This window comes from Cebus imitator, unplaced genomic scaffold, assembly GCF_001604975.1.
Source record: "Cebus imitator isolate Cc_AM_T3 unplaced genomic scaffold, Cebus_imitator-1.0 Scaffold417, whole genome shotgun sequence".
Classification (NCBI taxonomy): Eukaryota; Metazoa; Chordata; class Mammalia; order Primates; family Cebidae; genus Cebus; species Cebus imitator.
In genome coordinates, this window is record NW_016107732.1 from 1,346,516 (window position 1) to 1,359,460 (window position 12,945).

Genomic DNA, 12,945 nt, shown 5'->3' on the forward strand with positions numbered 1-12,945 from the left:
GACCAGGATGGTCTCGATCTCTTGACCTCGTGATCCACCCGCCTCGGCCTCCCAAAGTGCTGGGATTACAGGCTTGAGCCACCGTGCCCGGCTGTCTCTTACTTTTTAAATGTTTGAGTATTCTACATGGCAGTTTTTTACAAGGGTAACAGTGCATTGATTTTTATTTTTTCGAGACGAAGTCTCCCTCTGTTGCCCAGACTGGAATGCAATGGCACGATCTCAGCTCACTGCAAACTCTGCCACCCGAGTTCAAGCAATTCTCCTGCCTCAGCCTCCTAAGTAGCTGGGAGGTGCATGCCATCCCACCCGGCTAATTTTTTGTATTTTTTAGCAGAGACGGGTTTTTGCCGTGTTAGCTAGTTATGGTCTCGATCTTCTGACCTTATGATTCATCTGCCTCGGCCTCCCAAAGCGTTGGGATTTCAAGTGTGAGCCACTGTGCCCGGGCCATTTCTTTTTTAAAGTTTTATTTCAATAGTTTTAGGGGTACAGGTGATTTTTGGTTGCATGGATAAATTGTGTAATGGTGAAGTCTGGGCTTTTTTCTTTTTTTTCTTTTTTAGGCGGAGTCTCGCTCTGTTGCCAGGCTGGAGTGCAATGGTGCGATCTTGGCTCACTGCAACCTCCGTCTCCCAGGTTCAAGTGATTCTCCTGCCTCAGCCTCCCGAGTAGCTAGGATTACAGGCAGGAACCCACCACCACGCCTAGCTAATTTTTGTATTCTTTTAGTAGAGACAGGGTTTCATCATGTTGGCCAGGATGGTCTCGATCTCTTGACCTCGTGATCCACCTGCGCTGGCCTCCCAAAGTGCTGGGATTACAGGCATGCGCCACTAAGTTTGGGCTTTAAATGTGCCCATCACCAAATAGTGTACATCATACCCAACGGGTAATTTCTCATCAAGATGGGGTACTGTAGCATGTGGCATTTTCTCAGTGTCCTCCCCCAGTATGGGTGCTAATTGTCTTGGTGGTCGCCACTGCCCAGCATCTCAAGCACTCCAAGTACTGATTGTTGTAAGGGCTGTGTTAGACAATGCAGCCTGTCCATACCCATAGTTCCCATAGTCACACCCACTATAACCTTATCCACCATCACCACTGTGGTTTTGATCACCACCATGGGCACTACTGTAATTTCCATATCCTTGATCATAGTAATTAAATCCTTAGCTCCAGCTTTGGCCCTGACCTTGGCCACGACCCCTAGTTCCACCTCATCTGCCAGCTGCAGCATCTTTTCCTCTTTCGGTTGTGCAACTTTGATTTCATACTTCCCAGAACTAATTTGATGATATCTGCTAACAATTTCTATTTCAATTTTTCACGTGTGATAAAACAAAACTCTCCACTTGCATTTGTTTTTGTATCCATTGGAAGTTCAATAGTGTTGTTTTTCCTTTTCTATTTTTTAAAAAATTTTGAGACGGAGTTTCACCCTTGTTGCTCAGGCTGCAGTGCACAGATGCGATCTTGGCTCACCGCAACCTCTGCCTCCAGGGTTCAAGCAATTCTCCTGCCTCAGCCTCCGAGTAGCTGAGTTTACAGGCATCCACCACAACACCTGGCTAATTTTGTATTTTTTGTAGATACAGGGTTTCGCGTGTTACCCGGCATGGTCTTGATCTTTTGACCTTGTGATCTGCCCACCTCGGCCTCCCAAAGTGCTGGGATTATAGCATGAGCCACCGCGCCCAGCCTTTTTTTCTTTAGATGGAGTCTCGCTCTGTTGCCGAGGCTGGAGTACAGTGGCGACATCTCGGCTCACTGCAGCCTCTGCCCCCTGGGTTCAAGCGATTCTTGTGCCTCAGTCTCCTGAGTAGCTGGGACCACAGACGAACGCCACCACACCCGGATAATTTTTGTACTTTTAGTAGACACGGGGTTTCACTACATTAGCCAGGCTCCTGACTTCAAGTGATCCACCTGCCTCGCAAAATGCTGGGATTATGGCGTGAGCCACCACAGCCGGTCCTTTTTTCCTTTTTTTGAGACGAGGTCTCACTCCATCACCCAGGCTGGAATGCAGTAGCTCAGTTACAGCTCACTGCAGCCTTGACCTCCCAGGCTCAAGCGATCCTCCCATCTCAGCTAGAATTACAGGCGTGAGCCACAGTGCCTGGTAATTTTCTAATTTTGTAGAGACAGGATTTAGCTATGTTGCCTAAGTCTTGAATTCCTGGTCTCACGCAATTCTCCAGCCTCAGCCTTCCAAAGTGGTAAGATTCTAGGTGTAAGCCACTGCACTTGGCCTTTAATATATTTGGTCTCTCCAAAGCCTCCAAAATATTCTTTCGTTAGTAGTTCAGAAGTATCTGGGCTCAGTCCACCCATGAAAACCTTTTGGGGGGTTCTTTCCCTTTTAAAGCTTTGGCTCTTTGTGGCGGGGGTGAGAGGTGGTCCTACTAATTTGCCATCCAACTTCTGTTCTTTCATTTCCAAGGTCTTAACAGCAGTAGCAGCATTTTCCAAAAGCACAAATACAAATCCCCCTGATTTTCCAGTAACTGTTTTAACTGTGCAGTCTGCAACTTACCTAAGTCAAGACAAATACTTAGATCTTTTTGCTTGTAACATTGTATCATCATCCTGCAGATTCTTGCTCGAGATGATCTTGGATCCCTCTGCGATTTTCTCTGTATTGCTTGCAGTACTCAGTCAGGTCCTTGCTGGCGGAGGAGCTGTGGGCAGGAGGGTGCTGGTGCATACTCAAGGTCAGGCAGCAGTGTATCTATGGAGTTGGATTTCAAATGGTGGCGGAAGAGAGTAATAATTTTACGGCACCACTGTGGTATATTCGGTCCGGTCCGTTGTTAACTGAAACGCTATTACCCCATGCGGGTAGCTGTCTGAAGCCCTTTGGGGGTAGCACGCTAAGGTCCTAGCTCCCTGAGACCCTGGCGGGACTGACTGTTATAACCTCGGCAACAAGTGATGCAGTGTCCGCTGTAGAGCAGATTGCTGGGGTCCCTGGTGGTTCCCACTGCGTAGCTGATACTCGGCTCGTGCTTTTCTTCTGTGTTCATAATGATTTCCTGGCAGCTCAGGTATGCATTATCTCACCAGTGAGCTTTCTCATATGGACGCTCTTGGGTTTTTTTCGTTTTGCTCCACTGTGTTGCTGCAGATCTTCAATGGGTCCTTGAGCATTTTGGTCTATTCCGGCTTGTGAATATCTGTCTGTATTTGATTTGTGTGTGGGTAGGGGGAGGGAGAAATGAAGGCTGGTATCTCCTACTCCATCATCTTGGTGATGTTACTCCACTCTCCTGTGTTTTTTCAGAGTAACCCAGCACCACTGCCCCAACTAAAGCCATTAAGATAATTTCTGGCAGGGTGCGGTGGTTCACACCTGTAACCCCAGCACTTTGGGAGGCCAAGGAGGGCGGATCACTTGAAATCAGGAGTTCAAGACCAGGCTGGCCAACAGGGTGAAGCCCCGTCACTACCAAAAAATTAAAAAATTGGCTGGGCGCAGTTGCACGTGCCCATAGTCCCGGCTACTTGGGAGGCTGAAGCACAAGAATAGCTTGAACCCGGGAGGTGGAGGTTGCAGTGAGCTGAGATCGTGCCACTGCACACCAGCCTGGGAGACAGAGTGAGACTCTGTCTGAAATAAATTAATTAATTAAATAAAGCCATTAAGATAATTCCTCAACACCAGTAAGTAGTCAGGCATTCATATTTGTCCTTTATTCTTGTGGGTTTTTTGTTTTTTGTTTTGAGACAGAATCTCGCTCTGTCGCCAGTTTGGAGTGCAGTGGCAGGATCTTGGCTCAACTGCAACTTCCGCCTCCTGGGTTCATGCGATTCTCCTACCTCAGTCTCTCGAGTAGCTGGGACTACAGGCATGTGCCACCACGCCCAGCTAATTTTTGTATTTTGGGTTTCACCATGTTGGCCAGAACGGTCCCCATCTCCATACCTCGTGCTCCGCCGCCTAGGCCTTCCAAAGTGCTGGGATGACAGGCACAAGCTACCACACCTGTCCCCTTATTCTGGTTTTCTTTTCCTTGGTTGCTTGGTTTGCATCAGCACTCTCCAGGGTGTGGCTGCTCTCACGTGTGTCTCCCTTCCCCCTCCAATCTCCCCACCTATCGTCCCTGAGACTAGAAACCTGGGTCTGTCTCTGGAAGGATATGAGCCCAGATCTGTGATAGTTGGCTCACTGGGGCTGTGGGGATGTGTTTGCATTTGAAAGTACAGATAGGGCCCCAGGAATGTCTTGGTTTCTGTGCCCGGACCCAAGTGCGCCAATAGCTCCTCAGAGGAGAACTGAGCATGCCTCGTCTCCACACACACACAGGCTGCCCATTCTTCCCTCCACGCAACCCCTCTGTTGCCCTGATTAGTCACAAATGCTGAGGCAGGTGAAGTAGGGAGGAGCCTCACTGTCCAGAGTGGCCCCCAGTAGCCAGGTACCTGGAAGAGGCACAAAAGAAAAGTCCCATCTTTACTCCTGCAGATGGTGGCTCCTTTGGTGACAATTTTAGAATTCAACATGTTTTACAATCAAAACTAGCAATGGATAAGAAATAAAAATCAATAACCCAGCCAAACACGCCATCCACATACTCCCAATGTGAGAGCAGGAAAATCTTGTGTCTTAACTCACTTCGGGCCACCAGCTCCCTCCCTCCCTAGCTCCCTCCATCCCTACCTCATTAGTCTCTAGCCCTGCAATCCCTCCACGCCTGTCCTGCCCAGCTGTTAGGACAGCTTCCTTAGGCCCCTGTGCATCCAGGTAGGGTTGGGGCAGCAGAAAGTGGAGACCCACCCAAGACAGGCCTTGTCAGTGCGTGCTTGACTCCCGGTCTCTTCTCAGGCTTTGTTTGACCCAACACACTTTCCCCAACAACCTGATTTGCATTGATTAAGCGTCACTGTTTTTCCTTTGATATGACCCCGTTGCCGTTTGCGGAGCCCTTGATGGTAACAGGCTGTGGGCCCGTAGCACACACATCCTCATTTGAAGCCCAGAGAGCTAAAGCGTCTCAGCCAGGGCCACACAGCAAGTGGGGCTGAGCCTGGACACCAAGCCAGACCCCTCTGTTTCAAATTCTTCTTCTCCTTCTTCTTCCTTTCTTCCTCTTCCTCCTCCTTCTTCTTCCCCCTTTTCCTTCTCTTTCTCCTTGTATCGCTCTTGTGGCCCAGTCTGGAGTGGAATCTTTGCTCAATGCAACCTCCACCTGCCGGGTTCAAGTGATTCTCTTGCTTCAGCCTCCCGAGTAGCTGGGATTATTAAATTTTTTCATATTTTTGGTAGAGATGGGGTTTCTCCATGTTGGTCAGGCTAGTCTCGAACTCCCAACCTTAGGTGATCCGCCTGCCTAGGCCTCCCAATGTGCTGGGCTTATAGGTGTGAGCCAAGGCACCCAGCCGCTGCTTCGAGTTCTTGCTCTTCAACCACAGCTCAGTCTTCTTCCAGAAAGTGGTGACCCTGGTTTTGTGTGGGACAGGCTTAGGAGTGCAGAGGTCATAGGTCGCAGGTGGGATGTGAAGCCTGTGTGGTTGCCCACTTTCTCTGGGCGTGTGGGGAAGGGCAGTGCAGCCTCGGGGGACAGGAGCTTGGAACCCTGGCAGGTAACAGTGACCCGAGCTGCAAGGTCCCCTGGCTCTATCTAATGCTCTGTTGTCACTGCCCTGAAACTGTCAACGATTTTTGAATAAGGGGACTTGCGTTTCCATTTTGTACAGCGGCCCCTCGAATTCTATCTCAGGTCCTGGTAAGAGCTCCTTGGGAGTGATTATTTTTTGTATAAATGAGGTCTTGCTTGTTGCCTAGGCTGATCCCAAAATCCTGGCCTCAAGCAATCCTCCGGCATCAGCATCCCAAAGCACAGGAACAACAGGCGCAAACCACCTCACGCCGCCCTGGGAGAGCCTTTGGCGATGACCCGTTCCTTTGTTGTTCGGTGATGGGGGGAGGACAGCACCTGAGGGGCAGCTGCCCAACAGTCCCGTGTTTGCCATTCCAGGCGTCTGAGCCGATCCTGGATGCGGCAGCGGCAGCGGCAGCCCCGGCACCCCCAGAGGAAAGTGAGTGGCTGGAGCCCACCCAGCTCCCGCAGAGTCTGCACACCAGGGCAGAGGCCGAGCCGCCCCGCGCCCCAGGCTCGATGGGTGAGTCTGGCTCTTGTGCAGATTAAAGTTTGGAAATGGAGTTTGGGACCTCAACCCAAGGCCACAGACTTGGTTAATGGGTGGAGTTAGGGGCTTCAGTGGTGAACTCCACACTTCCCCCAGAAACCATACACACCTCCCGTGGGGACTGAGGTCTGGGGCCCCTAGAACTGCCATGCACACTGTTCACCCCACAAGAAGGGCATAGGCCTCCCCACCTGAACAGCAGTCAAGCTAGACAGACTGAGAGTGTTGGAGCAGGGGGTTACCCAGAGGGCCAGCCAGGTAGGAACGAGGGGCCAGTGCTGAGGGATCCGCCCCCAAAACATGTGCCCTCCTATCTTGAAGGACAGGACGGAGGGCAGAAGGGCCATATTGAGCAGGGAAAGGACCTGGACTTGGCTCAGTCATTGGGGCCCTCCATGCCCCTCGGGGACAAAGGGAGATGCCAAGGCAGTCCACTCACTACAGGTGACCCCGTCTCCCTCACTCTCCACAGGGTCCCGGGCCTGCTTGCCTCTGAAGCCGAGTATCTGGGACGAGCCTGAGGATCTTCTCCCAGGGCCCTCCTCAGACCTGCGGGCAGAAGGGGCTGTGACCTCAGGCCCCAAGGGTCTGAGTGGTCAGAGAATCAGTCCCCGAAAGAAAAACAGGAACACCAACCAGGGCAGCCGCCAGCAGCCATCCCTCAAGCACACTAAAGGTGGCACCCAAGAGGCTGCTACAGGCACCTCGGGAGCACCGCGTGGGCCCCGAGGGGGGCGGCCCTTCCAGTGTGCCGACTGTGGGATGGTCTTCACCTGGGTCACCCACTTTATCGAGCATCAGAAGACCCATCGCGAGGAGGGGCCCTTTCCGTGCCCTGAGTGCGGCAAGGTCTTCCTGCATAGCTCCGTCCTCGCTGAGCACAGCAAGATCCACCTGCTGGAGCCACCCAAGAAGAAAGGCCCCCGGAGCAAGGGCTCCCGGGAATCCGCCCCACCCAGGGATGGAGCCCAGGATCCGGCGGCCCCTCGCAGCCCCAAGAGGCCCTTCCAGTGCAACGTCTGCGGGAAGTCCTTCCCCTGGATGGTCCACCTCATCGACCACCAGAAGCTCCACACGGTTCATGGCCACATGTGAATGGCCAGCCTCGGGCCTCAGCCACCCAGCCTTGAGTCCCTGGGGGGCGCCAATGGGCCCCAGAAGGTGGGGACATCCCCCAGCCCCACCAATCCCTGGCCACTGCTGTTTCACAGAAGATCCTGGACACCGGCTCTGCGGTCTCCAGCCAGCATGGGAGGGAGCATCCCAGGGTCTCGGCTGAGAGGCAGCAGTTACACAGCATAGCCTGGTCAATCCTGCACACTGTGTTTTGCAAGTGGATTGAAGACGAGTTTCATTAGCATCTCATCTTTCAGAAGCCTTGTGCAGGTCTCCCTGTGAGTACCTGACCCAGCGGCAGGTTCTGCCGCAGGGTTTTCATTTCACTGTGGATATCCCTGAGACCATGAGGTCGGGAGCCCGCCTGGGCAGCTCCAATTCCACAGAAGGGTGCAGCTGCCCCCAGCTGCCCTCCTGTCAGCTCAGCCCCCTTGGAACCTAACAGATAAACAGGGTTTTGTTTTTTTCCTTTTTTTTTTTTTTTTTTTTGGTAAAGTACACACATAAAACTTACCATTTCAGTCACTAAAAATGCACAGCTCAGTGGCATTAACTACATTCACAACATCGTGCAACTACCAGCACTCTCTAGCTCCAAAGACATTTTCGCTCGCCCAGAAAGAGATCCCACAGGTGTCAGCACTCATTTGCCCTTTCCCTCCCACCCTGACAACCAGAACCTGCTTTCTGTCTCTGGATTTCAGGCGTAGCATTTAGGCTAACCTGCCTATATTTTGTTTGACTTACGGAAGGAATTTTTTTTTTAGATAAGATGCCAGTACTTGTTTAAACCATAAAAATCTGGCTTTCTACTCTGCCAGGAAGAACCAGATGGTCCCCAAAGAGTGGGGCCCCCTATGCTGCTTGGCTGGAGCAGAGCAAGGGCAGGCAGCATAGTCACGACCTGCCATCAGCGGGGACCCCGCCTCGGATTCTGCTTCTCATCCATCCCCAATTCATTGTTGCTGGACACTGGTCCCTTTTCAAGCAAAAGCCTTAAAAGTTTTTGTCTTTTTTTCTCCTCCCAACTTCATTTGGAAACACCACGTTGGGCTGACTGTGAATTCACACAGGCAGAGACCTTTTTCCAAGTCGCCTTCTAACTCGAAAGCCTTTGGACCTACCCACGTCACATCCACCTGCTGCTACTTCTCAACCAAGCCGCCCCCACTCTCGGCCTGTCCCTGATGCCCGTCACGGGCTGTGCAGCTCCCACAGACCCTCCACTGCCTTCACTTCATCCTCGCTGCCGCACTTGCCTTCTCACGCTTGCCTTCACGGAGCTCCCCTCAACCGGGCCTCCCGACCTTGCTTCCTGGCTCCCTCCGGCATCCCCAGCCTTTCCCTGCAGTCCCCACTGGGGGCTCCCGGCTCTATCCCTTGCCTTAATTGCTGGTGGGCTCCAGCTCCCCTCCTGGCGCCTTTTCTCTCATCCTGCAAAGGAGGAGCTTCTTCTACCGAGCTCAGGATGAAGGGTGGGGTCTTGGCCCCCACAGTCAGCCATTACTCTCGGAAGCCCCCTGAGCCTTCCCTCAGGCACAGATCGATTATCTAGGATGACAGGATGTGTAGAGACATCTCTCCCAGGTGCCCCCACCTGCTGGGAGCCAGAGGCTCATTCCATGCAATTTCCATCTCACTCTCCACTCCCTGGAGGCACAGTCACAGCTCTGTTCGTTGGTGCCACAATTGCACAGGAAAGTGGGTGCCACCGCCCACAGGGCATTGATCAGGCTTCAGCCTTCCTGGGCTGGCCCCAGAGACATCCACCTGCTGTCCTTCAGTCCTCCAACTGAGTTTGTCCAAATAACTCATCTTCCCTTGTGCAAAAACAAAAATCATGCAAACTGCCTCCCCTCTGGGGTTCCCATTCCCCCTAGAGGGACCACCACCTTCCAAGGCCACAGAATTTTTTTTTTTTTTGAGATGGAGTTTCGCTCTTGTTGCCCAGGCTGCAGTACAATAGCGCAATCTTGGCTCACTGCAACCTCCGCCTCCCAGGTTCAAGCGATTCTCCTTACAGGCATGCACCACCACGCCTGGCTAGTTTTTGTATTTTTAGTAGAAATGGGGTTTCTCCATGTTAGTCAAGCTGGTCTCGAGCTCCCGACCTCAGGTGATCCGCCCACCTTGGCCTCCCAAAGTGATGGCCTCCAGGAAGGATATTTGATTGCCTTGGGCACCCAGCTCCCAACCTCTCTCAGTTCTCTTTTCTCCCCTGCACCATCAGCCCCAGGCTCTGTCCCCATTTCTTGAATGCCTGCAGTTGCCTCTACGTAAACTCTGCCTCCAGCCCAGGTTCCCTGTGCCCATCCACATCCTGCAGCGAATAGGGTTCCTCTAAAATGTGGACACTGAAAAGACAAAGCCCAGCAGGGCAGCTCCAGCGTGTCCTTCCTGGCCCTGCTACCTCCGTAGCTCCCAGCACTGGGATGGTGGAGGCTGATGTCCTTAACTCACTGTGTCCCCGACTGTCTCCACACTCTCTCTCACCCTGGCCTCATCCTGTGCCTGGGACAGTCTCCACTGCCACACTTGACCATGCCAAGCATACAGCAGGCCCTCCGTAGTGAAGGGATGAGTGAGTCAGTGAGTAAGCTTGTGGGCTGCAGTTTCCCAGGGAAGCCTCCCTGGAGGGCCACTCTCACCACCTTGGCTGACAGAAGCAAGGACATGGCTTATGCTCTGGAAGACCAGAGTCTCACAGGGCACCTTTCTCCCTGGCCACCAGGGCCTCTGGGGTCAGAGGAGGGCAGGACATTGCTAGGTTTTGAAGCTCTCAAAACGATTTTTTTTAAAGGAAGAAATACATCCAGGGAGTAGTAAGTATAACGGTATATTTTAAATGTATACATGTTGGACAGATTAACTTTTTAAACCTTAACATAAGGCATGACACAGTTCTATCTATGCTGTGATTGCAGGATTGCTTGGAAGCTGCACTGATGTGCAGCCCACCTGCTCATGGTTTGGGAAGGGGGTCCTGTCCCAGGCCACACAGAGGCAACCAGCAATGTTGCAATTGGAGAATCGGACAGGAAGCAGAGAAGGAGCTGAGAGGGGCCCAGCCAGTGGTTGCAAGAGAGGGCAGGAAGTTCAGACCACAGCAAGGAGGGCACAGGAGTAGCCTTCAGCTCATCTTTGACTGGTAGAGTATTATTAAAGCCTTCAAAATCCCTACCAGCTTTTAAAAATCCAAAGATTTCACACAGAAATCCCGATCTCTGGGTTCTTTTGCGAAATCCAGACCTGGGAGGCCGGGCTCACCAGTCCACACGATCCCACTTGGCTGGAGCCAAGCAGCACCTGCCCCTGTAGAAAGAGCCCGCCCCTGCAGGCAGGTACGGTTTAGAAGCCTGGCTGAGAAAAACCAGGATCAGAAGATCTGAGGAACCTGGGCAGGGCTGCCTGGCCATCAGGGCTGACCAGGCTCAGTGTGGCACCACCGACAGCTTCTCACCAGGGCTATCAGACCACTTGGGAAAAATACTTCATCATGAGTTGTGTGTTCATACCATTTGATACAGTAAAAGGAAATGGGGGAGGGGGGAATACAAGAGTATACATTTTGTGAAAGGATACACACAAAAATATTTTGAATTTGGTTTGTGAGACAACTGAAAAATGGCATTATATGTAAATAGCTTCTTTACTGCAGTAGAGTGAAAAGCTGGCTGGTTTTCAATGTGACAGTCGCAAATGTAGGGCTTTACAGTTCTTGGAATGTACAGGATACCCTTAAAGAAAAGCCAAGAAGCTTGCCTTTGCTTTGTTTACATCAGTGCATTATGATTTTGAGCCATTGTATCTCTTCGTAATTGCCACTCTTTTAGGGCTTATGAAATTTAAAGTCTTGACTTTTGTGTCAACTAACCAAATCTTTTCAAGTGTCTGTGTGTAGTATGATAATTCCTATTGTGTTCTCTGCTGTCTTCAGAGTTGTTTCATAAAAAAAAAAAAAAAAAAAATGCGCTTGTCCTGCAACTTTTCCTCAGCTTCAAATACAGTACCCGAGGCCAGGCTGATTGGAATTAATCAGTCCTCCCTTAAACTGGCAAAAGCACAAGGCTCAGCCCTGGCTTTCCTAGCTTTTCTCGCCTCTCCGCTCCACGGACGTGTGATATACGCCGGTGAAATGAAGCCCGCTTGAATACGGAACAGTTAAGTGTCCCACTTCGTTTACTGTGTGCTGCTGAACCTGGGCCTAGCGCCTGGCAGGCTTTGGTGACTGTTCAGAAAATGACAATTCATTTCGTGTCGGCGAGGGCACACCAGCTTTGAATAGTATGCTGCTGTTCAAATGCACAATTTTGACAATTACCTAGCAATGTCTGAAGCCGTCATTAATGGTTAGTGTCTTGTACGTGATGTTCCTTGTACCAGGTAATAAATTCAGCGAGAACTCTCCATGGTGCCTCCGTGTGGAAAATGCAAAGGCTTCTGTGTACGCGACCTTGGTCAATGTTTTAAAGCGTGTGTTTTGAAAAACCACTGGTTTGGCAACAACAAAGCTGACCGTAGCGTTTCCAACAGGAACGCCAGTGTGGTCGCGCCGCGAACTCACGGCGTTCCAGGCGGGACCCGACCCGGCGTGGACGCCCAGGCTCCCGGCGCGCCCCGTCTGCCGCCCCGCGTCACCCCTGCTCGGGTGGTACTGAGACGCCGCCAACACCGTCCGCGAGAGAAAGATGACGCGGGGGGGGGGGGGGGGGGGGGCGGAAATGGCGTCAGGCGCGCGCAGGCGCAGTGTCGGCTGCCGGCACCGCGGCCTCGTCTCGCGGTCAAGCGGGTGAGCGAGGCCGGCGAGGCGGGGCGGGGGAGGGGAGGCCGGGCCGGGGTGCGGGGGAGGGCGGGGAGGCCGGGCCGGCAGGGCGGGGGAGGGGAGGCCGAGCCGGCGGGGCGGGGTGTGGCGTTCTTCCTATGGTTCTGTGGCCCTGGCGGGGCGAGTTTCCAGCGGCGCGCGTGTGGAGTCCGTTCTGCTGCCCGGGCCTGAGGAAGGCCGTTCCGGGGGTGGCGGGGGCCGACTTTGACGGGCGTCCCTGGTCTGAGGAGGGCGGGGCTGGAGCCGCTCCGACCGCCCCTGAGGGAACGCGCGCCCCGCCCCGGATCCCACCGCGGCCCCGCCCCGGGCACCGGGCCGCCATCCTTATTGATGGAAGAGGGAAACTGAGGCACACGGCCAGGACTGCAGTCTCCCGGCCTTGTCACTGCAGCGTTAATGGCCAGAGTCATGTGCGCAGCAGGCTTGTGTCGGCACCCGTCGGGCCTCAGTTTCCCTCAGAGGCGGGGAGAACGCCAGGCCGCGCTCACACAGAGCAGCGGGGCTCGGGCAGGGCTCCCCGCGGAGCTCCCCGGGGCTTGCGGACCTGAGCACCGCCCCGGCCCGCCCAGCTGCTCACCTCCCCTTTCCCACGGAGCATGGGCAGCCGCTCCTGCCAGAAGCCAGGGCATGAACCCTAGGCTGTGGGATTCTCGGCCTCCTCGTGCGTGTCCTCCACCTCGCGCCCGGCCGCCTCCTCACACCAGGCCCTACTCGCACGCAGCCCCAACTGGTGCTGCGCCCGGCCTCTACTCCCGCACCTGGCCTCTACTCATGCCTGGCCTCTACTCGCACACCTGGCCTCTAGTTGGGCCCGGCCTCTACTCCCGCCCGGCCTCTACTCATGCCCGGCCTCT

General features: G+C 53.5%; 1 protein-coding gene across 11 annotated transcripts in view; it reads left to right on the top strand.

Moving 5' to 3' along the window:
* The window catches only part of ZSCAN1 (zinc finger and SCAN domain containing 1), a 35,733-nt gene extending 27,916 nt beyond the window's left edge, over positions 1–7,817 (top strand). For 10 of the 11 annotated variants that reach the window (XM_037731710.1, XM_037731713.1, XM_037731715.1 and 7 more), the window contains 2 exons: positions 5,982–6,126; positions 6,626–7,811. In XM_037731710.1, the coding sequence (XP_037587638.1) occupies positions 5,982–6,126; positions 6,626–7,248 (768 nt within the window). In that variant the 3' untranslated portion in view covers positions 7,249–7,811. Of the gene's footprint in view, positions 1–5,981; positions 6,127–6,625 lie in introns of all 11 variants that reach the window. The other variant, XM_017509596.2, reaches the window with a different exon arrangement.
* The last annotated feature ends 5,128 nt before the right edge of the window (positions 7,818–12,945 follow it).